The sequence below is a fragment of the Pyxicephalus adspersus genome, chromosome 1, assembly GCF_032062135.1.
Source record: "Pyxicephalus adspersus chromosome 1, UCB_Pads_2.0, whole genome shotgun sequence".
NCBI classification, from domain to species: Eukaryota; Metazoa; Chordata; class Amphibia; order Anura; family Pyxicephalidae; genus Pyxicephalus; species Pyxicephalus adspersus.
Window position 1 is genome coordinate 147,651,360 of NC_092858.1, and position 16,485 is coordinate 147,667,844.

Here is a 16,485-nt window from a genome sequence, read left to right on the forward strand (position 1 = left end):
TTTTCCCTACATTAAAATCCCCACTTACCTGGGTAAGTGGGGATTTTAATGTACGGAAAATCTCAGGCTTAACGAAAAGAGCAACTTTTTTGAGCCCGTACGAAGGTCGGGCTTAACGGCAAGGAGGTTAAAGTGCAGACAAGTTTTGTTCCCAGGCAACCAGTCTTCCAAAAGTGAAGAACCAAGGTGTTGGTATACCTCTACAAAGCTAATTCTAAACTTTGCCCACTTAAATGGAGTAAAACTTATCACAATATTTGGAAGTGGCAAATGTGGCCATACACTTTTTTAGTGAACATGTACACTGCATTGTGAAGTGCCAATCTTAGCAATAGTACCGATGATGGTGTTTAAAAACAACAATACTACTCTTCACTATTTTATAGCAATCAGCACTATCAAAGCCACAATCACGTCTCTTCTCACTTTAAAAATGACAGCCAAATGCCTACCAATCACACTTTACTAGTGATCGACTTGATTGCCATTTTCAAAATGTGGCCCATAGAATAAACACTAATACAAGCAGAATGTCAGTGCCAGGGGATGGTTATGAAACAACAATTTAACACAGCAAAAATCACCCTACTTGTGCACCCAGACAAATGCTCCTAAACAATTCTCCTTAAACATACACAAAGTTGTTGGGTCAGTGTTATGTCAGCTATAGGAGGAGTCTGATGTGCTGACTCACTTGCTGGTTTCTTACATTTTTCTTTAGAGCACTTCAGCAGCGAGCTGTTCCCAACACTACCCCTGGAGATGTTTCCATCTGTTCTTCAGTTTTAATCTCCTGGCTACATGAAAAGTGTTCCAACTCACACTGCTTCACTCACCACGTTATAAGGTACATTAAAAAATCTCCAAGAAGTAGGGACCATTCATAATGGCTGCTCGTAGCAAACCTGGATTTATTGAAACTTGTAAGCTGCTACTGCTGACCTGTTTGAATGAATGTCAACGAATATGTTACATGCAAGAAGCCTGTACCAACTGAATTCAGGGGTGCATTAGAAGTTGTATTCTTGTTCTGGGCAAGACAACCAGATTGCCATCTTAGCAATACTGCAAAAACCTTTATATCAATTCATGGCAGAGCACATGCTTGGCTTAAGTTAAAACTGTTACCAGACTTAAAGATATTTCTCTTTTTACAACTTAATCAAGACTGGCCCAATACATTTTTATCGGTCTAATTTGATGTAAGCCTGACTAAACAATGTGAGGTTAATTTCACCTTTACAAGGAGGGTTGGGATTTGATTTACCAGGTTATGACAGATTTACTTTGATTCTCCAGAATACCAGTTTCTGATTTTGGCGTAAAGGCCCACTAATGATGAGAACTATCAGACAGTCTTGGTATATCAGAATGATATCAGAATTATAGGAAGCCCAAGACCATTAATCTTTTGTTTATGAGCTAGCTGAAAGACTCTTTTCATCTTTTATCATTGAAAGCTACCTTATACACAGCCATTTCTTCTTACTCATGTGACCGCTGAGAGCGATGTATTCCTCTGTCTAGTTTAACAAGGTAAATCTGTCAGAAAATAATGGACAGCTCCCAGCAGTAACATGACAGTAGGTTCTCATAGTAGGCTATGATAAAAAACAGAATCAACCAGGTGGGACAAAGGAAGCAGGAAATAGAAAATGGATCAATGGACAGCTCAACTCCATAACCCAGATTACCAATAGGTCTATAAACAAGCTTTTTGGAGAATATTTTGAGAAAAAAAGGCTTATAGATTACAATTCAAGAAGATATGATAGCTTAGTAACAGAGTAGAAAGTACAATGAAGTAAAATATCATTTAAAGAGAGCAGGATAGATATTTTACATTTTAAAAATGTGCCTAATGCCTTTATTAGCCCTTCAAAAAATGCTCACTAAACCTCTTTGCCCTTCCTAAACTTCTGATTTACCAAATGTTATTGTGGAGGCTTGCTAACTTTTATACTCCTATCAGGGACCAGGGACCTTCCCTGGCTAAAATGTACATTCCTACGGGGGAATGGTAGCTGGAAAGGTTTAAGGATCAGTTGGCATCTCAAAACTTTGCATTTAGAACCTTATTGTTCTCCCCTGGTCAACATGTCTCGGTGTGACGTATGCATCTGAATAATATGGAAAAAATGTTAGCCATCTTTCATGCCTAAATATGTTAGAACTGTAGAAACCCTGCTGGTGTTGCAACTGCAACATTCTACTTACTTTTTACTACTGACTGTTCCCTATACAACTAATTATATATATATATATATGCACACTCTTTATATCAAGATAGATCGTAAAATGTCAGGGATTAGCCCTGAAGACAGGAAAGTTGGCCCTGGTTTCAGAAAGGCACATTTTTATTTCAGTCCTTTAAAATGATTTTCCGTAAGAAAAGTATTTGCCCAGATCATCCAGACTGCAGGGCATGACTGTTTTATATATACTGCAAGATTAAGAACTCATCAGCCACTATGCTAATAACTTTTGAGTTCTTACAAGAAACTGATTGAGTCACTAAGATTAACAGAATTCACAGAGCAAAGTCTCTAGACTCTATGAGACAGAGTGATTAATCAGAAGGTCCTGTGCCATGCATGCCAAGCTTGTGACTTTTCCATTAGCAGTCCTTTTAGAGAAGTGGTACATTTCTGCTGAATTTAGATAGAGCTGCATATCATATGTGGAATTTTGTCATTTAAACAGGGATGCACCAGGCGCACTAAGCACTCTCAGCCTGAAGCCATCCAAGTGCACTGTGCTACTTTCCATTCTTCCAATAAACAAACCCCCTTTTAGCTCCCACCAAGATCGACATTTTCAAATGTTCCACTCCAAGACTCCAATTTTAAATGGCTCTAAAGAAGCTTTGCCTATCTTTATATAGTGATTCTGGAATAAAACCAAAAGATGACAACTAAGGTTTATAGGAATGTTGACAGTAACTAAGACGTTTAAGTAAGATGTGCCTGCAAAGTCTGCCCATCCTTCATGCCAAGATTAGATTACATATTTTAGAAAAGAAAATCGAACAGAACTCTAAATACACTGCATATCTCCACAACATTATTCCTAAGTGGTTAATTATTCGGATAGGATGTGCAGTTAAAGGATTTTATGATGTATAAGCCTGCACCAGAGGCTTTGAAGTGGTAGAATTTTGATATATGGGACCATGAAGAAATGCAGTCAGTATTTTTCCCACCTAAAAAGAGTCATATGGCACTATAATGTCCAGTAAATGGAGGTTCAGGTACATCTAAATGCAAAATTTTTGGATTTATGAAAGCTGTTAAATCCAATTATTTGGAGTTTCTGTGACTATTGATATTGGTGACAATATTTAAAAAAAAATCCAAAAGACATGAATCTCACCAGTGGGAACAGAAGCAGCAGTATAAATATGCCAGGGGTTTTACCACTTTATATAAATTTAAAGATAATGTATATCCAAACATTTTTATGTGTTGCAACAGGATGAAGCCAAACCAATGTGCTTTTCGTTTGAGTCCTGTGGGAGAAATTTCTCTTCCCTTTCTATCCAGAATATGCAACAGGAAGTGAACAATGTGATTACCCTCTAATTGTCACTGAAAAAAGGGTCCCCAATTAAAGTTTTACTCTGAATTTCTATTTTGAAGACAACTTCTTTTAGTGTATCATACTAGTTTTCTGCTTACTGAACCGAAATTGCAAAAAATGTCATTAGCCTTCCCAGCTATCCTCTCTGAACTACGGAACATCCCCTATGAAATAGATAAGAGGAAAGAGAGAGATGGTTACAGTTTACAGCATTTTTACCCTAGAACAGGAAATGTGTCATGGGCTAGATCACTTTGTGATTTTAAAGGGGAAAAAAAAGCCTGAGAAAACGAGTGCAGCCACTACATTTAAGGACTGGTAATGTGAAATGTATTTTTTTTTTTTTAGATACACTTAAGACTGCCTTAGAAACTAAAATTTGAGTGCAATATGTTTTTTAGATTTGTTCAACATTGTCACCTAATACATCTGAAAACATAGAAAAATGCATAACAGTTGAGTCATTATCCTGGGCGACTGTACCAGAATTAACTATTTAAACTTTATGTTCATCTCCACCATGAATAGAAATATATACACCAGCAACATGATGCACAATCTGTCCACTGTCAAAAGAAAATGCCCTGATGGATTTTTAGCTAACCCATGCACCATAAACACATTTACAGATGAACATTGAAAATGCTGGCATAGCTGGGTATGACAGCCATTGCACTTACGTCTTTGCCTCGGATTTGATCCTCTGTAAGCTGCACCTGTATAAGAGGCCGGACAGTGGTGAAAAGCTTCCACCAGGGCCAATCCTTTACTCCCTTGTTCTTCTTGATGTTCTTCTGGATGCAGCGTATTGCAAGCTGTTGGATCTACAGGGGGAAAAAAAAGCAATAGCAATGAGTTTTAAGATAGAAACGAATCCTAACACACCAACTACAGACATCATAATAAATCAATTACAAAAGAGGTATTGTGTAGGCGACATAGCTTGGGAATAAAAGAAAACAAGCAACTTTCAGCAGGCAGGATTAATGCCAAGGACATCACTCAGATAAAGTGTAGCCAGCATGCCTTGTATGGTAGAAAGAGAAAAGCAAGATGGAGGTAGAATGAAAATACAGATCAACTGCAACATTATCATACATCATAAGAACTAGTGAGGAATAAAGTGTTATAGCAGGTGCCAAAAGTCATTAAGAATTTAACTAATCAATGAATAGTTGAAAAGATGAAGCAAGGAGCCATGAAGAGGTAGGTATATGATCTGTGGAAAAGACAAAGCAATAAACATGAAGTTTAAACTATATCATCTTTATGGTTTCCTAGAACTCTCGCCTTTGCAGCATCAGATCCTAGATTTGAATCCCAGCCATGACACTATCTGCAAGGAGTGTGCATCTTCACCCCTGTGTTCACGTGGGTTTCCCACTGGGCACTATAGCCTCCCATACAAGCCCAAAAACATAGCTCAACAATTGGCGAACAAGTACAGAAATTCTGCCATTTTGTCTGACTTGTATTTGCTGCATGCTTGTCCAAGTTTATGGCTAAAATGTTCTGAAGCCAGTTACAGCCAAACATGAAGCATTTTCCAAAGACCAGAAATGCCAGACCATGTTCCTCTGTGAGCAAAATACAGACTACACCTGACATCTTTCCACTTTCCCAATACTCTCTAAAAGACCATTTATTAATGTGCAAAGTACAGTAACTCAAAGCAACAAACTAGCCTCTGTTTTGAAAAGGTTCTAATTTTGGCCGATCACAATGCTGTAATACATCTTGAACACTCCTATTAAATAAGGCAACTCAACTGTTTCCATTTGCAAAAGCAAAGTACTGCTATATAAATTGAATAGGAAGCCACTCCTAAAATGCAGATCCATTGTCTGTATATTCTCTAAGTTCTTTTACTATTTAATAGCTTTCATTTTTGTTGCGCTGAAGACATTTCACAATGTGCAGCTCTAAATTACAATGATCCGATGAATAACTGTGTGATCATTTACAACAGTTCCTGAAATCCATCTACCAGGATGACCTACCAGCAAGCTATAATTTGCAGGTTGCCAACTGTGTAGATTGTACTGCATTCTCTGCCTCCCTGCTGACTGCTCCCCCTCCCTCCCTGCAGGAATAAACGTGCACGTTTGGACTAACGCATAAAAGATCTTTAGGCGGTCAGATCGTGCTTGCATGTACGATTGCCACCAGTTGCTGAATTCTCTTGTTCTACGGAAAGTACTATCTACACTACTTTATTCAGACAAAGGCTGAACTTCCTGAAATGATTGCAGTGCAGGTTGTTTTGTACATGTGCCCTTCTGTAAGGATACAGTCAAGATGGTTGCCAATTTCGTCTGGCAATAATGTATTGCTGCTTTCTATCTAATGAGATGGAGAAACATATTGAGTGCTAAACAATGAAACAGAAAACTGTTATATAAGTGCGGAGCCACCATCTGTATTTGTGCTTCATGCACAGAGGGGATCCTCTTACACAAGATGTCCTCTAATGCATGTATGAAAACTCCACTAAGATTTGTATCATTGTCATTTTAATAGAAGTACCTTGCAAGGAAGAATGTATATGAAGTGCAAATCAAATGCTTGGTGATGTTGTAGAGGTCCATCACTTACTAGTGAGTCTTTCTCAGTTTACATTAACCATAAGCATCAAACTGAGGACTCAAAAAAGTGAGTGAAATTAACAACAAAAAGCATTTGTTTGAAAGAAAAACACAATATGGAAACCCAGAGGAATAAACTAGAACTTTTTGGATTTTTGGATTCCTAACCCCATGATCTACAGTTAAGACATGGAAGAAAATGGATTTAACAACAATACAATGATAAATGCATTATCATGCAGTGCTTAGTGAGATTTTATATAGAAGACTGATAATTAGAAGATGACCTTAGGCTGCTATGGATAACTAAATTCTAATTACCATCATTGGTTTTTGTGGGTTGTGGTTGGTTCTGCTGTACACATCACTTCCTGCATTTAAAACAATCGTATCCAGTGTGTGTACAATATTGGTGGCATATATTATAACGTATTCAATTTGTTGATCTGTCATTAGTTGTTTCTTTTCTAACAACAAATATTGCACGTATGTACCTAGCCTAAGTTTGTTGGGTACTGGGCTCCAGGTCAAATAGTTGCTATTGCTGCCATCTAATTCTAAAAGTACCATTTGCCTGGCTATCATGCTGGGCGATTATGTTTCAATTGTTTTGTGTCACTGAACCAAAAAAGATTGCCGATAAGAAATTTGACTTGTATGATTCCTGTAATTCTTGTGGGAAGGAATGACTCCAACTGAAACCTCCATTAGTAGTACTCTAATGCAGTCCAGCATCATATACTGCCTGACTGTGTTACAGTAATTTTATGAATCCTATTTGCTACAGCAAGAGTTAGAACCAGATCACTGCTTAACACAGAGTGTATTGGTTGGGATCTTCTGGGGTGCAACCTCTGGGATGCCCTCTGCTCAGTGCTCCAATAAAACTTGCTCAGACTCTCTAAACAGTGCTGTTGATTGGAACACTCTGAAGAGGGGGCAGGTGGAATGACTGCAGAGAGCCTGGCTCTCCTGCATGTTTCTCACACCAGGTATTTTATTGCTTGGTGCAGCAATCTGTAGTGTTAAAACATTTTAGACCACAACTTTAGAATCACTCAAAAACTAAGTAACCACCCGTAGTTTCCCTGATTTTTCCCTGGTTTTCTGACCTGGACCGTAGAATCAGGTGGCGACCACACTAATAAGTGAATTGGTACAGGGGATATAGCATCTTCCAGCTGGATCCAACCTTTAATGTCCCTGTGTCTACACCAATCAATCATGCATGTTAAATGAACTGCCGCATGCTACAGTACTGGGTCTGAGAAGGCCATGCCTCCCTGGAGCTTGGACATCTTGAGCACCTTAAAACTGATCCTAGGAGAATCATTGCCCCATACAAAACGTATAAATTCAGAGCGGTACTTTAATAGGGGTGCAGTGGATATATGTATGTGAAGTGTCTGCAAGAGATACAATAACCTAGGCATAACATTCATTTTAAGGATGTGTTGTCACCACCTTTGCAAATTGTGTCTTATTACATCAGGCAAAGGGAGGAAATTCAACATAGCTGTGCGGGACAGATCCGCTGGAATAAAGGTCCCTAAATATTTCATGGCCCCTTTGCCCACCTAAACGGGAAAGAAAAAGGTAAATTGTTAAACAATCTGTGGGGTAAGGTCACATTTAAAACCTCTGATTTTTGTAGGTTAAGTTTAAAATTAGAAATGTGGGCATAGTCTCGTAATTCTTGTAGCAAGTTAGGGATGGTTGTAACCGGAGAGGTATTATAAAAAAGCAGATCATCTGCGTACGCTGCTCAGCATTAATTTAAGATAGGCCCAATCTAACTTATCGAATGCCTTCTCGGCATTCGTAGAGAAAAGCATCAGCGGAATTTGGTTGGAATGTACATGATGGATTATATTAGGCGTAAGGACCGTATTATCTCTGGTTTCACGGAATGGCAGAAAATCGCTTTGATCATTTTGTACCATCAATTTTAGGACTGGGGTCAATCTACAAGCAATAATACCAAAAAAGAGCTTTAAATCACAATTCAGGAGGGAAATACTGTAGGTCTATAATTTGCACGATTGGGGGTCTCTCTCAGGTTTGGGGATGACAGTGTTGTGAACCGCCAAAGTGTCTACCTGTAAAGATTCTAGCTCCGGGATAGCATTAAAGGCTGCCAAAATAGGCTGGGCTAGTTGAGTGTGAAAGTTTTTATAATAAGCCAGAGTTAGGCCATCAGGGCTTGGGGCTTTGCCTGTTGCCGCCTTAGAGTGGGCTGTTTTGAACTCCAGTAACCTAATTGCGACATCCACAGTTTTCAAGAGTTCTTCTGGAATACTTGGGATCCCTGCGAATATTAGATAATCTTTAACAATCTCTATTGCTGGAGGCTGCAGACCTGGAGAGTCCAAAGCAGACCTTAAGTTATATAGCTTTTGCTAAAACTGGCAAAATGAGGCTGCTATCTCCTCAAGAGAAGTGATGTACTGTGCCTGCTGGGGACACTATACTGGGAACGGAAGATTGGGACCTTTTGGCTCTAAACGCACCACCCAGTTTTGAACAGAAGGAGCGTTATGTAAAAATTACTCCCGGAGCTCTCTTTCAACCAATACACCACTTTCTGGGGATTGCAAGAGATCTTCATTTAGTCTCCATGTATTTTATTTAGGTAGCAATACATCTGATGCAAGAGCTATAGCTGTCGGGGCATGGTCAGAAAACGTGGCAGTACCGACTGAGGATGATTGTACACTTTATAATGTGGCATGTTTGACAAGAAAAAGATCTATGTGGGAATACATCTTGTGTACCGGAGAGAAAAAAGGAACATGTCTGGCATGTCACAAGAATGTAAAAAAGGTAATAGAAGGAATTTTTACATGTCAAACTGTACGTGCACACTATCACAGACACTGCCTATATAGCAGGATTTCCTATCTCTGGTCTTTGGTGACACTGAACAGTGCATATCCGGATTTGACAATCAATCCTTCATGGCACATCAATAACTTAAAAGTTAGAAGTTAGGACCCACCACATTTAACGCTATTTACAGCATATGTAGTATAATGGCTATACTGTCTAGAAGAAATTTGAACTTGGAGGCATTGAGGACCCATATGACCAGTACTTAACTGCTGTAAAACCAAAGCACATCACATTAAGTATTTTAAAAGGACCAAAAAGTTGGAGTAATCATATCATATTGTAACATATGTGACATGCACCATGCATGTTCCCAGCCATCATTTTCTCTTCCTGTATGTCTAATTTTGATATCCTTTAGACCCCACCCACTTGTTTAAGTTATATTTATGCAATGGACTGTCCACATGCACAGAAAATCCCTATGTGTAAAATAATAATAAAAAAAAATAATGCTTTTCTATCGAGGATAGTAAACATACCTAAATGCCAATCATGAAGAATGTATCATAAATTTAAATACAAAATCATTTGAAAATAAGATTATTTTCTAATTGCAAAAATGTGTATTTTTATTTGTCATTAGGGATTAAAATGTGGAGTTTACTTTTACATCTTACGTTGAATAAACTGGGAGATAGCATTAAACAAAAATCCACAGTATAATACATTTCTAATGTTTTTTTTTATTTGTTTTGGGAACAGGGTTTCAAAAGAAGTGGATACAATATGCATTTTGGGTGCTGTATTGTCAGCTGAATTTAGGACCATATACTGGAAAGTCTTAAAGAACTTTGTAAAAACCCAATGACACAAGTGATAAGGAGAAGGTTTGTAGCTCTTACCGTATCACAGTGCTCGATCCCAGCAGTGTGAACATTTCTTGATAAACTTTCTGCTGAAGAACAGTTTAGCTGAGGTCTGACAAAGAGACCTGTCTGTCCCTCCCAACATTTGCAGACGTTTACAAGGGAACCCCCTCATCTGACATCAGGCTCTAATCTTTTACAAAAGGCGAGCAGTTTACCATTTTAGGTTACTAGGAAAGCTGCTGAGATTCTAATTTGGAAAAGTCAGCTCAAGCATCACACTCACTGTACCTTTCTCTTTTTCAACTGTTGTCGTGCCAGGTAACCTCTGCATGCAGCCTGGAATAATATGAGGTTCTTACGGGTTTGCTCATCTCTCTGTTCCTCAAGCTTTGTCAAGGTGCCAGCTCTGAAGAAAACCTGCAAGAAGAAAAAGAAAAAGTAAGATGCAGACCAGAGATGCCTGCAAAGTGTCAAATGCTGCAGATACTTTACTTACTCCAGTAGTTTCTAACTGGAGTCTGCATTATATTAACAACTTAAACATCTCACTGCAGTGTGTATTAATCCTGACAAGTGTCAGAACTTATTTGGGAAGAGGTTATTACAGAGCATGCCTCGGGTCAGTGTTGAGTACAGATCAATGTGATCCGAAACAAATGTGAACTCTTGGAGAGGCTGTGAAGTAAAAATAGGTCATGTACACACAAAACTTTAGAAACTTTAATGTTTCTCAACTCTGGACAGACTTCACCTGCCACCTCCCTCCTCTGTTACACCACAGAAAGATCCAGCAAAGATTTTCTATGGTTACTACATTAGGATATATTTATACAAAAGGCACTTAAGGGGTGGGATTAGTATACTTAACGAAAAGATGAATGTGCTTCATTGTCTGCATCCTAAACAAGTGCTGGTTTAGATTTGTAAAGGATAAACAGACACACTGTGTTTATAATATGAAGCCGCACTAGAAGCAGAAGAGTGACCTCGCCTTTATCAGTGAGAAGTAGCATGCTTGGATTCCTCAGCTTCACCCTTTGCTGTCTGGGTAGGGTGCTTGGCACCGCTGGATTTAACAGTCCATAGCGATTCTCTGGGTCCCCAGAGGATGAATGTGTTAATCAGCAAGGCCTGACTCTCTCTGTGTGCCATGCCTGTAGTCCCTAGCTCATTTGCATGAGGAATTTTGCCTGTGGGAAGCAACTCCTGGTCAGTACATAATACAAGCCACAGTGTGCCCAGTGCTTTATTATCCTGAATCCAAGCAGTGCATTGTATGACAGTGAATGGCAGATAAGTCTTCTGCATTCTGCCGTAACCACTGAACATGATGCGGCTTTCTGCCACTCTGCTGATGGAAAGGCTTCATTGAAATAGGATATGATCACTGGCAATTATAAAAGGGAATGTGATGATCTTTTTAACTCAGGCCAGCAGAGAATAAATATTCAGACTAACTGTGTGAACTGTGAGCACAACATGGACACATTACTGCTGACAATGAGGATTATGAATGCAGAAATATGCACATAAAAAACACCCACATGAGAACAGATCAGTCATGTTCTCCAGTATGGAAGATATTAGTTTAAAATTCTGCAACCCACATCCGAATTGATGTATTACAATTCATATACATTTTTTTATGGCTGCTTTCAGGAATTTACTTTGCACAGCAATATCTTCTCCTAGAATTACTTGACTCTAGTATTGCAACACAACCCCCGCCTGCATACACAGCTTTTCCCTGACCCACACACATCCCTTTACCTTGATGACTTTATGAGGAGTTTCTCTTTATTTATTAATAGTAGTGGTCAAAACATACTGGACCTTATTTGTAAGAATGTCTTTCATCAGATCTCCCTGTACTGACTACTAGTAACAATCAGGTTCAGATTTCTACGCCTAAAACTTTCACTTCCAGTGTGGTTTTAACCCGACTGATGTGAGGCAACACTGATGGTTCTTTGATAATAACAAAACAACAATACATAGCATAGAGACACACTTTAGAAACATACTTACCCTGCTCAGTCCCATGTGATAACTGCTCTTCTCAAGGTCCAATGATTCTAAAAGTTCTTCTACAGCCTGCAAAGATATAAGGTAAAAGCATTAGATGATCTAATAAGCAGAATAACTTGCATGGTGAGCTTAGATATATAAATCGCTACATGAATACAGAGTGGGCTTCTGTATCAAAGTATCTAAAACAAGAATGTTTTCAGTCTGTTTCCACAGAGTAAGCAGGTTTTCTTTCAAACTCAAAAAGGTCATTTACTCCTGTAATATAACAGAGAATGAATGAAAGTCAATTTTTCTGAAAATATAGAGGCAAAAAAGCCCCAGTATGCAAAGCTAGACCAATCTTTTTTAGGATTGACAGCCTGGTCCTGTTCTTCCTCTATACACATGACACACTATTAGCCAATCACACTCATGGGCTGCCAAAAGTACAACCGGCTAGAAATGGGGCCAAGCTTACGACCTAAAAGTGGCTCAAGGCAGATATGAGCAAACCGATATGATTTCTCTTCAATTTAGATCACATTCACTGATATAAAAATATTTCTCAAAATTATAAATGCTTTTTCACTGTTTAAATATAAAATAAATCTAAAATATAACAAAAGGTATGACTTTAAGGTAAATGTTATACCAACTGTATTTGCATACAAATACACAATGATTTTCCAATAAACTTGCCAAGACTCCAAATCAACATTAATTTTATTCTTTCATAATCAGACTATCTTGACTTAGTCATAGTAGTGATGAACCATCCCAAACATAAGCAAATTAAAGTGAAAACTTTATGTTTATCTCTAAATGTACTTATGAACAAAGTGACAACCTAGCTACCCATCTGCTTCCCAAAAGAAGTCCAAATGAACGGATTATACATACTCGTCTTTAGTTTCCAGCTGAAGTGCTATCAATTCAATTGTACACCATAAAAGCAGCATAAAATGGCAGTGAAAGTGTTACATGGCTGGGTGCTTTTTATTGACCACACTTTATTAAGGGCTGTGCTAAAGATGTCTCTATGTAAAAGTGCTTTGCTACACTGCAGCCTGGGCATTGCCAGAACATTGCAGGAAATGCTTGTCACATTTAACCAACTTAGATATGGGGTGGGAAAGCTTTTACTCTTACTATATATTGTCTAATCTCCAAAGCTGTATAATATATAAAATTTATCAATCCAATAACACAAATTACAGAAAAGATATGAGACTAGCTTACTATGGCATACATATTACAAGATAAATTAAAAACTCTGCCTGGCAGCAATAGGTTTGCATCTCCACCAGGACAGGAAATTCTATGTTCATGTGTTTGCATGGCTTTCCTACTAAATACATACTGATAGGTTAACTTGCTTTCACCTAAATAGGCCTCTATGTTATTACTGCGTTATTACAGCAAGACGAACTCTGATTAGTGAAATTGCTATAATGTGCTATAGAGAATGTTAGCACTATATAATAAAACGTATTTTCTGATTTTTATAGCCCTTCATGGTTACAGTTACTCTAGGGGATATTCATTAACACTAAACCTATAAAAGTTGGACAGACTCTCTTTCACCCTAACCCAGTGACCAGAAAAGAAGGTCTGTCTTGTTTGCTGATCCTGCCTGCCAATCAGAGGGTCTCAGCATTACGGCAGAGAAGCACCCCTGAAGTCAAATGGTACCCTGCATAGAGAATATACCTATTTCAAAGTGTTCTTGAACTCCCATTGATGTAAAGGTAAAAGCACAAAGTTAAAGTTCTAGACAGATATCACACTGATTTATGTCCTCCCAAAGCAAGCTGGGCAATACCTTGTTTAACATAATATTCCCCAAATGGGGACAAAATGTCCATTACTTTTGAGCCAGTCCTCAGTAGGAAACTATGCTGGGCTCTTTAACACTCCTTGTCACGAATCCCATTTCCTGCTAGAAGAGGCTGCTACCCACTGATTTATAATACTCATTAACACCTTTACTTCTAGAAGAAAAGTGCACATAAATAATAATACATCCTCATGAAGATCTGATGCTGTGCATGGGGCTGTGTGCTGCAGCAATGGGAAGTCTCATAATTACTTGTCTTTGAAGGCTGGTAATCTAGCATTGTGTACAGCACTAGAGAAAGATAGGAAGTCACTGTAAAACTCATTTCCACGGAACCTACTGTTAAGCTGAACATACTGCTATACCTCTATACACATCTCTAAAACTCTTCAACATGCTGAAATGGACATACAAATTAAGTAACAGAACACATATTAAGGAGAAATGGAAACAACAGGACCTCTTACGACTAAAACTTTACTTTACTATTTTGAGAATCCAGACAATCCAACAACAGCCCAAGAAATGACAGAAATGCAGGGACTGAGATGAAATGGTCGTCTGTGGGACTGTAAAAATTGAATGCCTTTTAGTACACTGCTGATTCTGTGTATAGCATGAGTTTTACAAGCTTTGACAAATCTACTATTATACTCTAGGTATTGGCCAGAACTTTGGTTACGTGCATTACCTCCCAATGAGTGGTCTTCCTCTCATAAGCCAGGAGATAACATTTTTTGTTTTTTTTTTATTTTAAATGGGATGTTCACTTTGGGTAAGTTTTTTTAGTATTATTGTGTTGGTCACACAGAACTCAGCTCTGACCAGGACATTATCTCTGCACCTTACACCACTGATCCCCACAATAAAGAGAATCAATGTGACCCATTTATAAATTATTATTTTTACCTATCCTTATTTCACCTATTCATTTTTTAGGCATAATACATTCTAATATTAAGGTATAAGGTTCAGTTTAATACTGATGACCTCCAAGCCAATGAGCTTAGCACTTCTTCAGCTACTCAACCCAGCAAGATATGGGCAGACAAAAAATTTTGATGTTGATGGTTATATAATATTGCAGGGTCAAGGACTTAGAACACACTAAAAGCAAAAGATCAGCATGACAGCCAGGAAACCAGCACTTTTAGGAAAAGCTCAGCAATGGCAGCATCAAAATTACTCCAAGGTGCGCGGTCCCTGATAATAGTGTAATACATTTATTGAATGGAAACATATCAATCAGATTGAAATACATAAATTGCAGTAGTAAATGAGGGAGATTGTTTTTTAATTTTTTCCCTCCGAATTTTCTCAAACTCTTATGATCACAAACCATTATAGATTTCAAATTTACAAATTTGAGAAAGATTTTTTTTGACAGAATAAAAACACTAAATTAAAATTTTATTTTGAATTAGTAAACCTACTTTGTCTACTAGTTGAATTACCATGGCACTGTCAACCAACTGCTTTTTGATCCACATTTACCTTGCGGTTTTAGCCAAACCGGATACTGGACAATGGAGCCAATATAAAAATACTGCAGAACATTTTAATACCTAAAATGTACAGAAACTGCTAGAGTCATCAATTTTGTCTATTTTCGAGAAGAATCTGAAGGCTTAATCTCAGATACTTAACTGCACAGGTGGTAATAACATTGCATACATTAAATAACTCCAAAAGCTCATTCCTAGACATTGTCTAAATGTCAGGATAATAAAGACAGAGCTGCCAGCCAAGCGAGAATGAATAGACCCGACACGCGGCAAGACTACATGGCATTTTATGAGACAACCGAACAATGAACACTGCTACTATAAAGGAGACCAGAAATTGTCTGAATTACCAATATAGCGACAAACCTGTGTGTGTTGACTTTGTGGGTTCTGCAGAATTTAAAAACACAGAAATACATGCAAACAGCAGAACATGACAAAAAATACGAAGTATGAAAAGAAAAAGACAAAACATGTTAGGACTGCCACACTCATGTCCCTGTCTTGTGGATGAGTTAAAAAAAAAAAAAAAGCCACAATGGGAAGACAAATGATGCAAAGAATAGAGCATCAACGTTATAGAATGTACTTGCCTAAATGCACTTTACATTCTATTCTATCAAAAGAAAAATGTGTAATAAGTGTACACGGCTTGCACAATGGCTTCCACACATTGTTCAAAGCCTCGTGATTATGTATTGCTTTGAAATGTGCCAGCTAAAGCTAACCAATCCATTCTCCAGTTTTGAATTTGATATTTGAAATTGATGAATTTCGAGGGTGGAACTGAAAGAGCATTGAACTTTTGCAGGTTTTTAGGATTTTGATTCATTCACATTTTTAGGCATGTGCACATATTCTTGTGGTCATTAATTGAGTGAAAATATAATTATCAATTATGAAGGATTAATTATGCATCAATTCTGGTCTTGACGGTGGACCGTCAAGGTATCAAATATCAAACAAGTTGATCTACTTGGAAAAAACCCAAATTAAAGATGATTCACATGGGGTAAGCTTCCTGCTTGATACAAACAACTGAGCTGCTCTTAATGGCGAACACAAAATAATGGTGGCAGATTGGTCACTGTATGCAGGGTGAAGACTCACCGTGCCATAGACGCCTACAATATATATGAAAAATACAAAGTGATTGTTTTTTTTTTTTATGTGGACAGCGTAGGGTAGGGTTGATATTCGTTTTTTGTTTTTTTTTGTTTTTTGCCATCTGTGTCTCATTAGGGAGATTTCTCTTCAATTTGTGTTCC

General features: G+C 38.0%; 1 protein-coding gene across 18 annotated transcripts in view; it reads right to left on the reverse strand.

The window, feature by feature from the left end:
- The window catches only part of MYO18A (myosin XVIIIA), a 200,433-nt gene that overhangs the window by 57,233 nt on the left and 126,715 nt on the right, over nucleotides 1-16,485 (reverse strand). For all 18 annotated transcript variants that reach the window (XM_072430591.1, XM_072430583.1, XM_072430600.1 and 15 more), the window contains 3 exons: nucleotides 11,894-11,959; nucleotides 10,154-10,282; nucleotides 4,260-4,403 (listed from right to left, as the gene is read on the reverse strand). In XM_072430591.1, coding sequence (XP_072286692.1) covers nucleotides 4,260-4,403; nucleotides 10,154-10,282; nucleotides 11,894-11,959 — 339 coding nt within the window. The remainder of the gene's footprint in view (nucleotides 1-4,259; nucleotides 4,404-10,153; nucleotides 10,283-11,893; nucleotides 11,960-16,485) is intronic.